We start from the raw sequence: 14,094 nt of genomic DNA on the forward strand, positions 1-14,094 counted from the left end.
GCTTAAAGGCTGTTTTATTAATATCACTGAGGACTAGTGAATGTTTTCATGCTTTTGATCATTTATTATTTTTAAGGTTTATTTTACTATTATTTTTTTAAAAAAATTGTGAGCTACCTACAACAGGAATCTGGAGAGGTAGCATATATTTGTTTCTAAAATAAATGTGATAGTTGTAAGACCTATCCAATGGCTTTTTTGAGTCCTTAATGAAACAATCACGTAACAAAGTTTACAAAGCTACATTGCTTTCCCTTGCTGGAGACGGCACTCTTTTTCCTGATGTCTTGGAGCACGTTCCTGCTGGCTGAAGCTTGTGGGTTTACAGGTAAGACATCTTGAAAGTAGAGCAGTCCTGGAACCAAGTAGGTTTTGAATTGACAGTCTGATTAGTCAGTATCTGAACGTTCCACCTGGAAGTTGGGTGTTGATTCTGTCACCTGTCAAAATCTGTCAGGTAAACCTGCACAGCAGTCTTTCAGAACTGAAGATGTTTCTATGGGTCACAGTGCCTTTATATATTTACAGATTAATCTGGTTTGCATTTTAATCCCAATAGCACAATTGTAACTCAAACAAAATAAGTGGCATACAGAGTGTTAGAAAGTTGGGAGGGGGGGGGGGGCTGAAGGTGAAAATATATCTTCACTGTCTAGAACTGATTTCTTCATAAAAGATGGTCAGTGTCCTGGACTTTTCTTTGCTAACTTAAGTTATGTTATGTTGGTTTGATTTGTGGGGTACTTCACATATTGAGGAATCACGTTGGATTAGCACAACCCAACAATAAATTTGGCAGCACACAAAACTAGTCACCATATAGCAGAAGTAGTGACGATGTTTTCTTTATTTCCTTCTATTTTGGATACAACCATTGGTATTTTTTTATTTAGGGACCACAGACCTCCAAACAATGACCTGTCATTAGCTGTTCTTTAAAGTCCCATCAGTTTTCCAAAATGATTTGCCATATGGTCTGAGGGATTGCATTTCAAAAAATACAGGCTCAAAGTCCTATTGTCTGCATGGAACTAGTCGCACAGTTCTTTGGGTCCATAAACTTTTAATTTTCACTGTGTTAGTAGTAGAATCATGAATCCCAGCAATGTATGCACTGTGCTGATAAAGATAGATAGATATCTTTATGAAAATATGAAAATACTCAGAGTGTGTTTGCTCTTGGGGGTTGTTCTTCGTGCTATTATTCTTGTGGAAAGAAGTGACTGATGCATTTTTAGGTTAGAGCAATGTGGATAAGTAGCATTTATCCACAGACTAAAGCATAGTATATGAACAAATCTTTATACACAGATTTGGAATCTTTTGAACTCATGTTCCATCCAGTGGTCATCTTGCTCCGTGGTGACACTTCTGTGTTGACATTTGCAATGTGTGGAAGTACCCAATCTCTTTTTGAAAATACTTAAAATGCTTGGAAGCTAACTTGCACCAGCTTAGTAATTGGTTTTCAGCAGCAGGACTGAGTTCTAAAATATATGTAAAGTGCCATGCGGAAGGCACAAAGCAACTGCCCTCACCTACAAATTACCACAGCCTGTCATTGGAGCTGAGGCTCCCAGAGCAAGTGAGGTGTCTGTCAGAGCAGCATCCCTTCTCTCTACAAAGCAAAGTGTGTTGATACTGTTGGTAGTGACATTTTAGAAAAAAGGTTGATACTATGTTTTAAAATGTGCTGAAGCCAGAGGAAAAATGATGTGCATCGTTTGAAGTTACTGGATATGCTGCTTTTCATGGCAGGTGTGGTGGCTGTTCTGTTCTGTGGAATCACACAAGCTCATTACACATACAACAATTTATCAGTTGAGTCAAGAAGCCGAACCAAGCAGGTGAGATGTTTTCCTTCCCCTTTCTCTTCCCTTCCTTCCTCCTCTGCTTATAAATAACAAAGTCTGTAGTGCGTGCATTCAATATGTCAGGTTGCTTGTATCTGCCACAAAATTGTTCAGCTTTAAAGCTGGATGTGATCCAGGACTTTCTTCTGGATTGTTGCTATTCGTTATGAAGGCTCCCTCATCTGAAAAAGCTCCCTGCACTTAACAAAACCAGTTGGTTGGAAGAATCTTTATAGCTTAGCCTTCAAACTTACACTCCCCTACCTGTTGTCCAGGTAGTACAATTCAAGAAATGCTGTATTGCATAACTCTTAGAAGTGACTCCTTTCTGTGTTAGCACACCCTTTGTTGGAATGAGGAGAACCAGTGGGATGCTGTTATACCAGGCTACAGGCTCTATAGGAAGGATAGGACAGGGCGCATTGGGGGTGGAGTTGCCCTTTACATCAAAGAGAGCATAGTGTCACATAAAATAGACAATGCAAGGGGAGCTGGTTCCCCTACAGAATCACTGTGGATATCAATACCAGGTGTGAAGGACAGTTTAATATTAGGAATATATTATTGTCCCCCTGACCAAAGTGCACAAGAGGATTCTGAGATGGAAAAAGAAATTAGAGAGGCCAACAAAAACAAAAATGTAGTGGTAATGGGTGATTTTAACTATCCCCATATAAACTGGAAAAATGCATGTTCAGGTCATAGTAAGGAGAGAGCATTCCTGGATATGCTAAATGACTGTGGCTTAGAGCAGATGGTTGTGGAACCAACCAGGGGAGAGGTGATCCTAGATCTAATTCTATGTGGGACCCAGGACCTGGTGCAGGAAGTCAGTGTTGTTGAGCCGATAGGGAACAGCGACCACAATGCTGTCAGATTCAGTATCTCTGCATGCGAACAAGTGGCAACTACTAATGTAGTTACATTCGCCTTCAGAAAGGGAAATTTCTCAAAGATGAGGGGGATAGTGCGCAGGAAGCTGAAAGGGAAAATCAAGAGAGTCAAAACTGTCCAGGATGCTTGGAGGTTATTTAAAAACACAGTAATAAAAGCTCAGCGGGAATGTGTTCCACAGGTTAGAAAAGGCAGCACCCAGTCCAAAAGAAAGCCACTATGGTTAACAAGAGAGGTTGAGGAAATTATCAGAAAAAAGAAAATGTCTTTTAGAAAATGGAAGTCCAGTTTGGCTGATGAAGAATGTGAGAGGGAACACAAATGGTGGCAAAAGAGAAGCAAGTTAGCTGTAAGGGAGGCAAAAAAGGATTATGAGGAACGCATGGCTGCGAACATCAAGACCAGCAACAAACAGTTCTTCAAGTACATCAAAAGCAGGAAGCCAGCAAGGGAAGCGGTAGGCCCGTTAGATGACAAAGGAACAAAGGGTGTGCTAAAAGATGGCAGGGAGATTGCAGAGAAGCTGAATGAATTCTTTGCATCTGTCTTCACTCAAGAGGAGGTGAGGAACATTCCTGCACCTGAACCAAGCTTCTTAGGAGGCGAATCCGAGGAACTAGCGAAGATAGTGGTAGACAAGGAAGAAGTTCTGGCAGCCACTGATAAACTAAATGTTACCAAATCCCCTGGCCCAGATTGCATTCACCCAAGAGTTCTTAAAGAGCTCAAGCATGAAATTGCTGATCTTCTCACTTTAATATGCAACTTATCCCTGAAATCAGGCTCCATCCCTGAAGACTGGAAGATGGCCAATGTCACACCAATCTTTAAGAAAGGATCTAGGGGGGACCCAGGAAATTATGGCCAGTCAGTTTGACATCTGTTCCTGGTAAATTAGTAGAATCTATCATTAAAGATAAAATTATAAAACATGTAGAAAAGCAAGACCTGCTGAGAAAGAGTCAGCATGGCTTTTGCAGAGGCAAATCATGTCTTACAAACTTACTAGAGTTCTTTGAGGGTGTAAACAGGCATGTGGACAGGAGTGAACAGGTGGACATTGTCTACTTGGATTTCCAAAAGGCTTTTGACAAAGTTCCTCACCAGAGACTGTTGAGAAAACTCAGCAATGAAGGAATAAGAGGGGAAGTCTCCTATGGATTAAAACTGGTTGAGAAACAGGAAACAAAGGGGTGTAAATGGGAAGTTCTCACAATGGAGAGATGTGGGAGTGGTGTCCCACAAGGATCCGTTTTGGGATGATGCTCTTCTTCCTATTCATAAAATGACCTGGAAGTAGGGGTGGTGGCCCGTGGGTAGCCAAGTTTGCAGATGATACCAAATTATGTAGGGTGGTGAGAACCACAAAGGATTGAGAAAGAGCTCCAAGCGGACCTTGATAAATGGGTGAGTGGGCTCAGAAATGGCAGCGTACAGTTCAATGTAGCAAAATGTAAAGTGATGCACATAGGGGCAAAAAATCCAAACTTCACATACCTGCCTTCTGGGGTCAGTGCCATCCAGTCACATGACCAGGAAAGGGATTTAAGTCTTAGTTGATAGTTCCATGAGGAATGTCAGCTCAGTACATAAGCAATGTGAAAAAAGGCAAACTTCTATTAGCTGGGGATCATTAGAAAAGGAATTGAGAATAAAAAAAAAAAAAAAAAAACTGCAGGGATTGTCATGCCCTTATATGTAAAGCAGTGGTACGATGCTACGCGCAGACTTTGGAGTAATTGTGTCCAGTCTCTTGGTCACACGCATCTCAAAAAAGGATATTGAGGAGATAGAAAAAAGAGAATTGCAGAGAAGGGACAACAAAGGATGAAGTTGAGGGACTGGAGGCACCTTCCATATGAGGAGAGGCTGCAGCGTTTGGGGACTCTTTAGTTTGGAAGGAGAGGCTGACGTGAGGGGGGGATATATGATTGGGAGATCTGTACAAAATTATGCATGAGATTAGAAAATGTTGACAGAGAGAATTTTTCTCTCTTTCTCTGAAAATACTAGAACCAAGGGGCATACATTGAAAAATGCTGGGGGGGAAAGAGTAAGGGACTAATAGAAGAGGCACGCTTCTTCTACAACGCATGTGATTGGAGTGTTTTTTGAGAATATGCTGCCACAGGACCACAGGAATGGTAAATTTGCCACTAACCTGGACATAGCTTCTAAAAGGGAAACTTGGACCAGATTTATGGAGGGAGAAGTGTCCGATTTATGGCTACCAATCTTGATCCCTCCTTGATCTGAGATTGCAAAATGTCCTTAACAGATCAGGTGATGGGAGACAACAGCCGCATGGAGGGTGGTGGTTCACATCCTAAAATATATATGAGAGCTCCCCAAAGAGCACCTGGTGGAGCCACTGCTTGGGTGTGGAGAGCTGGACTAGATGGGGAACTTTGAATTCTGGATCCAGCTACAAGCTTGTTCTTATGGTTCTATATGTTCTATGTGTTACCCCACAGCCATGTGGGGATCTCCTTTTTCTGTGGCCTCCTCTTTGGTCTGCTGAAAGCGGAGTTATGCAAAGACCTTACAGGTTCCCTGGGAACAGGACTTTTAATTATAGTATTTCACCAAACTAAGGGGTTCCAGTGTACAGAATCTGAACAATCTGTTAATCTCTCAGCACTGGTAGGAAGTGTGTTAAAGTTGAGAGTTAGCACCCTGGGATGCTGCCATTTGCGTTAAGTCATATATACTCAAATGTAAATACAAATGTGCAATAATTCCTTTAATGGCATATAAAAAAGGTGGTAAAATCTGAGCAAATTATGGTAAAACCAATTGAGCTAAAAATTGGCTACACAAGCGTTTCACCCTTGCCTTAGTCCAAGTGCCTTTGTTTAAAAACCACCTGGCAGCTGATTCAGGTAGTGTCAGGATGAAAGTGGTCACTAAGCAGAGTATATGAAACTAACTTCCTTGTCTGAAAGTCTCACTGAAGAATTCTTAACAAGATGGCCTCGAGAAAATAGCAACCGGATAGACTGCCAAATCTTTACAATGAGCAGAAGGAGCAAGTGAACAGACATTTGGGGTAGGCCCACAAGCTTTCTTCTATGACCTATATCTCTTTAGCTACTCCTTCAGGCTGCTTCATGTTACATTTTGTATTGAGGAGGAAGATGGGTCAACGTCACAGGTTAAAAAAAAGAATCTAGCGGGGGGAATATTAAGGATGGTGGTTACTACATAGCTGCAGTTTTAAATTGCACAGCACAGCACTGAGTAAAATAGAGAGGTGAAAATTATATGGACTCACATTTCCAGAATTAACGCTTTACAGTTTTCCATGTTAACCCATTCAAACCTTCTGTTTATCTGAAATTAACTGTTCTTGGATTCATCAAATTGTGTTACTTTTAACCACAAGTGTGAACTATATTAAGAGCTCTCAATCTCTTGCAGGCTAATACACATTTTCATCTTCTTTCTCCCCAATGCTCTTTAGAAGTACTTCCCATTTCCTGGCTGAGAATTTCATATTTTTCTTATATGGGGTTTAGCCCTGTTTACACTTTCCAGGAAGCTACCATATTCAGCCCTATTTTTTCATCATTAGAGCTTCTTTGTCTAACTTTCTTGGTTTTAAAACATACAAGTTCCTCTTACAGTTGCAAAGTATTTTTTTCAGGGTCTTTACTCAGAATTGCCTTATGGTAGAAGCTGGGCAGGATTTAAGAGTGGAGTTTCCCTTCTGTGTTCTGGCATTGGTAGTGGTTCCTTTTTATTATTTTTTTTTAGAAGTCAGAACTTTGAGGTTTTGTTACCATTTCCGATTTGTCTGACAAGGTCTCGATGTTTTGAGAGTTGTTGGTAGACCCTTGCTCTCTCTATTCCCAGTATGTGATCAAAATAAGAAGATTGGTAATAAAGCTATTTAAATATGTACCTGTATTTATAACCTGCTCTCTCTAACAATGTTTTAAAATTAATATTAAACTAAGATCTACAGAGAATTCAACAGAATAAAGGCCAGGAGCAAGAAAAAATAAGAACCAAATAGGGACAAGAAGGTGCTTCTACTGCAGCTTCCAGACTGCCCTTCTACTGCTAGGGTATATCTACCCAAAACAGGCCATGAGATCAAGACTGCTGGAAAGCAGGGCTCAAAGGAAGGCTGGAAGAAACGGAGGGCTTGCCCCATTCACAATCTCCCTTGTGGAAGTGGCAGGCTGCCCCACACCTGGACCCTCTATAAGTGAGGGGCAGGAGTAGAAAGCCAGTTCAAAGAGCTGCTGGATCCAGAAGCCCTGGCCACAGCCACACTTGTCCCTGAAGCCGGTTGCTTTTGAGCCTCCATTTTATACTGTTGCCAGCTTGGAAGTGGAGCCTCAACAATTATAAAAGCTAGAGGATGATCGAGCAGTTCCGACTAAAGGAGTGCAGTTGGAGGTGTAGGGGTGTGGCCATGAAATGTACCCCAGAGTGACACTTGAACTCAAAAATTTACCCCTGCCCCCCCCTAGATATATGCTACTGGCTATTGCAGTATGGCTCCTACAAAGCACTGGAGAGCTTACTTTCCCTTTGCAGTTAGTATTTCTGTCCTTGGAATCAAAACACTATATGGGGAGACTCTGTGTGCCAGTTGACTTTTTTGGGAAGCTTTGCATCTCTCAATGCCATAGGTGTTTCTGAGGGACTTTTAGGCAGCTTGACTTTAGTAGGAGGTAAAAAAAGGAAGATGAACCAAGACTTTACAGTAGAGAGGATATATAGTTACCTTCAGAGTTAAACTTTTAGACTTTTGGAGAACAGCTGGTCAGGAAGGGGAAAATGTTAGAAAGGTCAAATTTTTCTGTAGAATTTAAAAAAATAAAGTAGACATGCAGCTTGCCTTAAGTACATTACATGTACTCCGTTGCCATAGAGTGATTTCAAAACACATCTAGAACATTTCTATTTATATATTTTTTATTTTTTATTTATTATTGCATTTTTTATACCACCCTCCCCGAGACTCCAGAGTGATGTAATGCAAGCATTAACAACAGACAATAAAAAGATAAAAAAATAAATTAAGACTTAAAATGCAGCATTCCAAATATCAAACCCTATTCCAAGTTTAAAATTAGATGGCATCCATTTCTAATAAAACCTCCCCTCTTAAGAGAGAGGGACAGTTGGGTCTAGAATGTTTCTCAGCACATGTTTGTTTTGTTTAGGGCACCCACATCCAAGCTGCTGGTCTCCCCAAAGGCCCGGTGGAAAAGCTCAGTCTACAGACCCCTACGGAACTCATTTGAGGTCCATGGAACCAGTTAGTCCCGGACAGTTGGACCGGAGAGCATTCCCACCAGTGCAGGGGAGGCCAAGGCAAGGAATTCACTGGCACCGAAGAATTTCCTGGAAATTATATATTTGTGCCTTGTTTTTTCATAAATTGCAGAACATACCATTATAGATTGTATAGAGATTTCTTTCCCTTTTTTGTAATAAAATAATGCTTAATTATCCATTTGGTGCATGCTGTTGATGTTAACATATTACACTTAATCTAAAGACCATGCATTATGTGATTTAGTAAATGTACACTGGGAAGATGACCACGGCATGTAACATTTTTTTAAAGGCACACAGTTTCTCCAAATATTGTTTTTCAGGATGCTGACAGTAGGTCATTTTATAGCTTAGTAAAAAAAAATGTAATGTATTAGAAGCATTTTTAACAAGGGGAAATACACCAATCTTCCCAATACTTGCTTTCTTGCTCAAAAAAAACAGAAGCCCTTAAAGAGCAGAAGTCCCTGTTTCATTGTTTCCACCTCACACTGTTCTATTTTTCTTTTGTTCAGAGAAAAGGAACCAAACAACAGTGGTATGTATGCATCTAAGGACAAAGAGCGGGGGGGAAAGACCTAGATGCACTCATTTACCTGGAGTCACGTGGGGGGGTGCATTTTGATCACTTTTGTCTCCTGCCCCGTCCCTTCCTCCCTTCCCTTCCCTCCCCCCATCCCACACCCAGCTCCCAATGGCACAAACTTTCTGCTCACCCCAGTCACAAACTCTCCTCACTTCACCCCTCCCCTGCACATTTTTTGCTTTCTTTGAAAGGGAGCATTACCTTTAAAATTCACCTCACTTCCTCTAGTCTGTGGCATGGCACCAAAGATCCCGGCAACACTTTCGGGAGCCAGAGACAAGGCCAGGGAAAGAGCGTGCAACCCTTCCCACTTGTACCCATACCCACTCAGTGTGTTGCTGACAACAACACCACTTGGACAAAGGGAAGTACATTTTTTGCCAGGGGTGCAGAAGGGAAGATGGGAGAGGGATTTGGCTGAGGAACTGTGTGTGCAGGAGGGGCAGGGGACAGCAGCAGCAGAGTGCCCGGAGCAAACCCCAGGCACAGTTTTATAAAGCGCACACTCACTGCTGCAAACAAATGCAGAATAGAGAAAGTAAGTGTTGAAAGGAGTTAAGCTTGACATCCCTTCCTTACATGTCTCACCTGTTAATTTCTTCCCTGCCAGAGTTCCTCTGACGGAGGGCTGTTTTGCTCGTTCAGCTGGCCTTCTGGTCTCTGAGCCTTACTGGGGTGGGGGGGGGGATGTGGAGTTAATACAGCCTTGGGGACTTGCAGCTAAAAAGCAGGAAAGAATTAAGTTTCCCCTGAGCCACTACTGGTGCACCCAAGTTACCCTCCTGCATTCTCACTGTAGAGGAGAAAACATATGTTTTCCTTGTAATGTATAATTCTGTACGTACAGGATAATGTGAAATCCCTAATGTACACCCTGTTGGCAAATCTTTTATCTGGTTTTTTTATTATATACCCACAAGGTCTTCTGTTTCTGGTCTCCTGTGATGCTTGCGAGTAGAGATGATGATTAAGTTGAAAGAGATTTTTTAAATCTGTCTGTACAACTGTTCATAAAATAGCTGGCATCGAGGTTTATACCAGTTGACTAATTTGTACAGCATTGTGCATGACTAATTGAGGAAGCTGCCAAGACTTTCTGTTCCTGTTTTCTTTCTGTGAGACATTTTAAGGAATGATAGAGAAAAATGAATCAGAACGAATATCTAAAAGTTTGAAGTAAATATTATTAGGATTAATAAGTGAAATTCAAATTGGTTCAATACCCTAATTTTAGAGATATTAAACCAGTGATTACTACGAAATGAAATAAGTATTTAAGAACTAAAGCAATTTTAGGCTGGCGAGGGTCAGAAGATTCATCCAGTGAATGCTAACATTCCCTAAATTGATTTGGGATTTTCAGTATCCACTTGCAAAATGTCCAACATACCAGCTGCCTCTCTTTCTTCCCTTCAGCACACTTTTAAAAGAATAGTAAAAGCTATAGGGATCCTGGTAGTGCATTTACCAATTGTCAACTGAGTAATAAGTACAAAAGCTTTGTCTCCTTGCTTACTCATAGGGGTAAGGAGTAATTACATAGGGGTAATTATACATACCACATGGACTAAATTCATACTAAAGGGAATTACATAAGAATATCCAGTACAAAGTATTCCTGTGGCAATTAGGAGTGGCTTGCCTCTTTACCAATGGGCTGAATATAGTTTACAGAGTATCATGTTCTCTTCACAAAGCCACGCTTTTAGTGAATTTCTGTAGAGGAGTTATCCCAGATTTTTTTCATTTACTTTTCTTCTTTGTAGTACTGTCAACCAGGGCATTCTAAGGAGGAGAAGAGAGGTTTCAGTGTGAACAAATGTTTTGGATAAGATTACCTTTTATTATTAATACTGTGCTTGGATTTATTCCCCACTATCTGCTCTAAAGGCATGTTTGATTTGGTTCTAAATCAGAGGTTACATCCTCACAGAAGGAACTTGTTCTGGCCTTACTGGATCAGAAGGACAGTTGACAGTTATTTGACACAATGTCATCGTCTTGGGAAATGTATCTTACTTTGGCATGTGGAAGCTTGCTTGAGAAGTAGATTTTCACTTTTCAGCTCCCCAGGTGAAACATGGAGGACCAGCCAGCATACAAAGAATTTCATCAATTTAATCTAAAAGCATTGTTAAATCAGTATACCATGAAAGAGTACAGATGTTAAAATGTATGAATAAGCTCTCAGACACATGTATTGTTGTCTACATGAACTGGCTTCGAAAGGTTGTAGTGTGTGTGTATGTGTGTGAAGCATTGAATTGCAACAAAAAAGCAGTTGCTCCATGTTGAAGGCTAGATAAACAGATACTCAGCATGTGTGGATTTACTCCCCACCATAGCCCCTTTGTAGCAGAGATTGGGTACAGTGTAGCTGACTGTCATACAACCTTCTAGAAGCAGAAGCATCAATATTAAGGAGGAGAAATATCTTTAAGAACTTAAAGTTTCATTCAGTTGACAGGAGGAACAGCCCAATACTTGTGTCCCATCACTTGCAACCACTTGCTGGATCCTTAACCAAAGGTGTGGTTAGATATGAAAATTTTTTTTCCTTGGGAGAGCTGCACACATCTACCCACTCTCTTGGCCTTCTTGAATTTGGGCAGAAAGCACAAGATCAGCTGGAATTTTTCAGCACATGATGATGTTTTCCAGGTAACTAATTAAAATGAACTCAGTAATCCTGGTGCTTGCGTGTGTCCAAAGATGGACAAACCACGTCCCATCTGTACGAAAGGAGATTAAATGAGTTCAGATTGCATTTTGAATCATATTCTATCCATATGTTTTATCTGACATGTTTGTAAGCTGCCTTGGAAAAACTCCATAAAATGAATGAAGGTGGATAATAAATGTTTTAAATAAATAAAAATAGTTCATATGGCTACTTCGAGCTTGATGCGTCGCTAAACTGCTTTAGGCTATGCCTTTTGGAGCTTTCAATTTCAGGTTGTTCAGGTCAAGCCAGGTATATTATTTTATTTGGGCTTGCCAACCCAGAATTGCAGAGGAAGGGATAATTGGGGAAAGAATCAAGATTTATATGGCATGGGTAGGGCAAACATCTGGCTAATCTGGAGGTTCCCACTCCCAATTGGAATATCTAATCCCAGTTTGGGCATATCCACAGGTAGAGACTTCGGCAGCATTCCATCTCTCTTTCAAAAGTGCAGCTTGCCAATTCTGTGGGTACAGTAAATTTGTCCCTACTTACTACAGTTACCCTGTTTTTCTTGGATGAAGTTTTGCAACAAAGGTGTGCTTCAAAGTAGGCTGGAAGCATGAATCAGTAGAGACATTACAGTGCACTCACACTCCTGCAACATCAATAGCTTCTTGCTACAGGTGCTGAGAGTAGAGATAGAGAGGAGTAATGCATGTTATTTAAAGTGCTTGACAGCACTAGAATGGGTGTTGATTGTAGATTTAGAGTTGGTTTGATGTTGGAAAGGATCCTAGAGCGAACTTGGGAAGAAACGTTACACTTTAAAACACTATTCAAAGGAGTAAAATAAGGTGGTTTGTGGGTAAAAGGTGCAAGCAGCCTGTGTGTTTTAAAACAAGTGTTTAAATGTTCATGCTTAAAAGAGCTCTCCAGGAGTCTCATGAATGACAGCAATACTCATTTTGGAAAATGCTTTGTTGTTAGAAAGGGCAGCCCTAAACAAGTTTTCCAGAGGCAGAGAAGGTGAAAAGACGATGTCAGAGTTTCTCCTCCCATCCTTCATCTGGCTATTAAGCTATCCCAGATGCCAAATATCTCCCTAGTTTCCATATCCTTGCTTTCTCTTAGTAGGACTTGGAAAGAAGTTGTATGAAATGCATGAAGAGAAATTTTTTCTGAAGGATGTTGTGGGTTTTTTTCAGCATGAGTATGGCACGTGTTTTCTCCTGGCAGTGCGTTTCGCCTGCATCTGTGGCTGGCATCTTCAGAGGATCTGGTTTGCAGTAAAGCAAGTGGAAGTGTATGTGTGTATATATATCTGTGAAATACCCAGGGTGGGAGAAAGAAACACTTGCAATAGTTCAAAATGTTAAAGGTGCAGTTTGCAAGTGTAATTTTCATGTATGTTAAAAAATTAGAAATTCCCCAGATTTTTAGCATTTGTAATGTAACTAATGAAGTTGCATGGAAAATCAATTTAGTAAAGGACATTTGCATAGCAAGTTTGCCAGTGCAATTTTTTTAAAAGCTTTGCACAAAAAATAATTGAAGTGCATGTTTTGGGGCAGTACAACCAATCTCACTTCTTTCTGCAGAGTCGGAGGGGTGAGCAATCTGCACCACAGTTCTTGTAGAAGTATAGCCATTAATGTCTTAGGCATGTGGTAATACGCATGTTACTACAATCTGAAAACAGCTTCCAAAATTGGCTCTGAGGCCCTGAATGGGACAGATGGAGCCAAATCAAGCTGGACATTGTAGCCCACTAAGCATGTGTCTTATCCCAACTAATTGTGCATGGAAGGGGATATATCACATAAAAAATACCTAGCATGAAAGGAGCTTTATGTTCACTCTCATTTTACTATCTGCCCAGGTCTTAGAGAGGAGACCATGGCCTTTTGCCTCACAACCATGGGCTTCATAAGAGACACTTTAACTTATTCTCATCAGATGATGTTTACCTACAACGCTCTCTGATGCGTCTTCTTTACCTGTTTGGATAATTGATGGCGGTGGCACAAACCCCATGCTTTCCTGGTTAAATATAAGGTAAGCATCTTGAGGTACAAATCCAAGAGATCCCCTATCTGTTTGTTTGTCCTGTTACGATTTGAGATGTTGGAATGCTTTTGCTGCTTGATGTTCCAGAGCTTTTAAAATTCTGTGTACACTTCTCTCTCATTTGACATGTGTATTATTGTGTAAACAAGATCCAATGTAAGAGAGAAGTGAGCTATCATACCTAGACTGCCAACATCCTCCCATATACCTTCCCATGGAAGCGTTTAGTAACTTCCCTAACAGATTGTTGCTAGATCCTTGGAACATACTTCTAGCCTGTATATATGTTTAGAAATCTGCACCAGCTATGTGTTTGCTTCTTGGCACAACAAGGGCATACTTGTTTACAGTGCTTAACATCCTGCATGGTTTTGGACCAGGGTACTTTAAAGAATCACTTACCCTCATTTGTATTTGCTTCTCAGTGAAAATCTTCCAATGAACTTCTCCCGTTCCAGTAACCCCAGAACAAGGTGGAGTTGGTTACCTGAGGTCAGGACCTCCCTCTGTAATGACACTTCTTCACAGATCTGCTTGAATTGCCTAGCCTCCAAAATTTTAAGCATTGGGACCAAAGATATTATTCGGTATTGACGCCTTTTTTGTTGTGGCTGTGATTTGCATTTGTTTCTACACTTACATTTTTTTGTACATGAGGTTGTAATAGGGCTTCTCACACACACCTCTCCCCAATTCAGGTCTGGATTGGTGAGGATTTAGTTTCAGGATTA

The 14,094-nt window shown here is 40.8% G+C and overlaps 1 protein-coding gene across 1 annotated transcript in view; it reads left to right on the top strand.

Annotated features, from left to right (window-relative positions):
- Positions 1 to 14,094, top strand: part of SLC9A7 (solute carrier family 9 member A7) — a 66,302-nt gene that overhangs the window by 35,832 nt on the left and 16,376 nt on the right. The window contains 10 exon segments of the mRNA XM_048492778.1: positions 223 to 328; positions 1,759 to 1,847; positions 6,203 to 6,244; positions 6,246 to 6,344; positions 11,168 to 11,221; positions 11,224 to 11,262; positions 11,264 to 11,289; positions 11,995 to 12,004; positions 13,190 to 13,294; positions 13,296 to 13,365. Coding sequence (XP_048348735.1) covers positions 223 to 328; positions 1,759 to 1,847; positions 6,203 to 6,244; positions 6,246 to 6,344; positions 11,168 to 11,221; positions 11,224 to 11,262; positions 11,264 to 11,289; positions 11,995 to 12,004; positions 13,190 to 13,294; positions 13,296 to 13,365 — 640 coding nt within the window.

This window comes from Sphaerodactylus townsendi, linkage group LG04, assembly GCF_021028975.2.
Source record: "Sphaerodactylus townsendi isolate TG3544 linkage group LG04, MPM_Stown_v2.3, whole genome shotgun sequence".
Taxonomy (NCBI): Eukaryota; Metazoa; Chordata; class Lepidosauria; order Squamata; family Sphaerodactylidae; genus Sphaerodactylus; species Sphaerodactylus townsendi.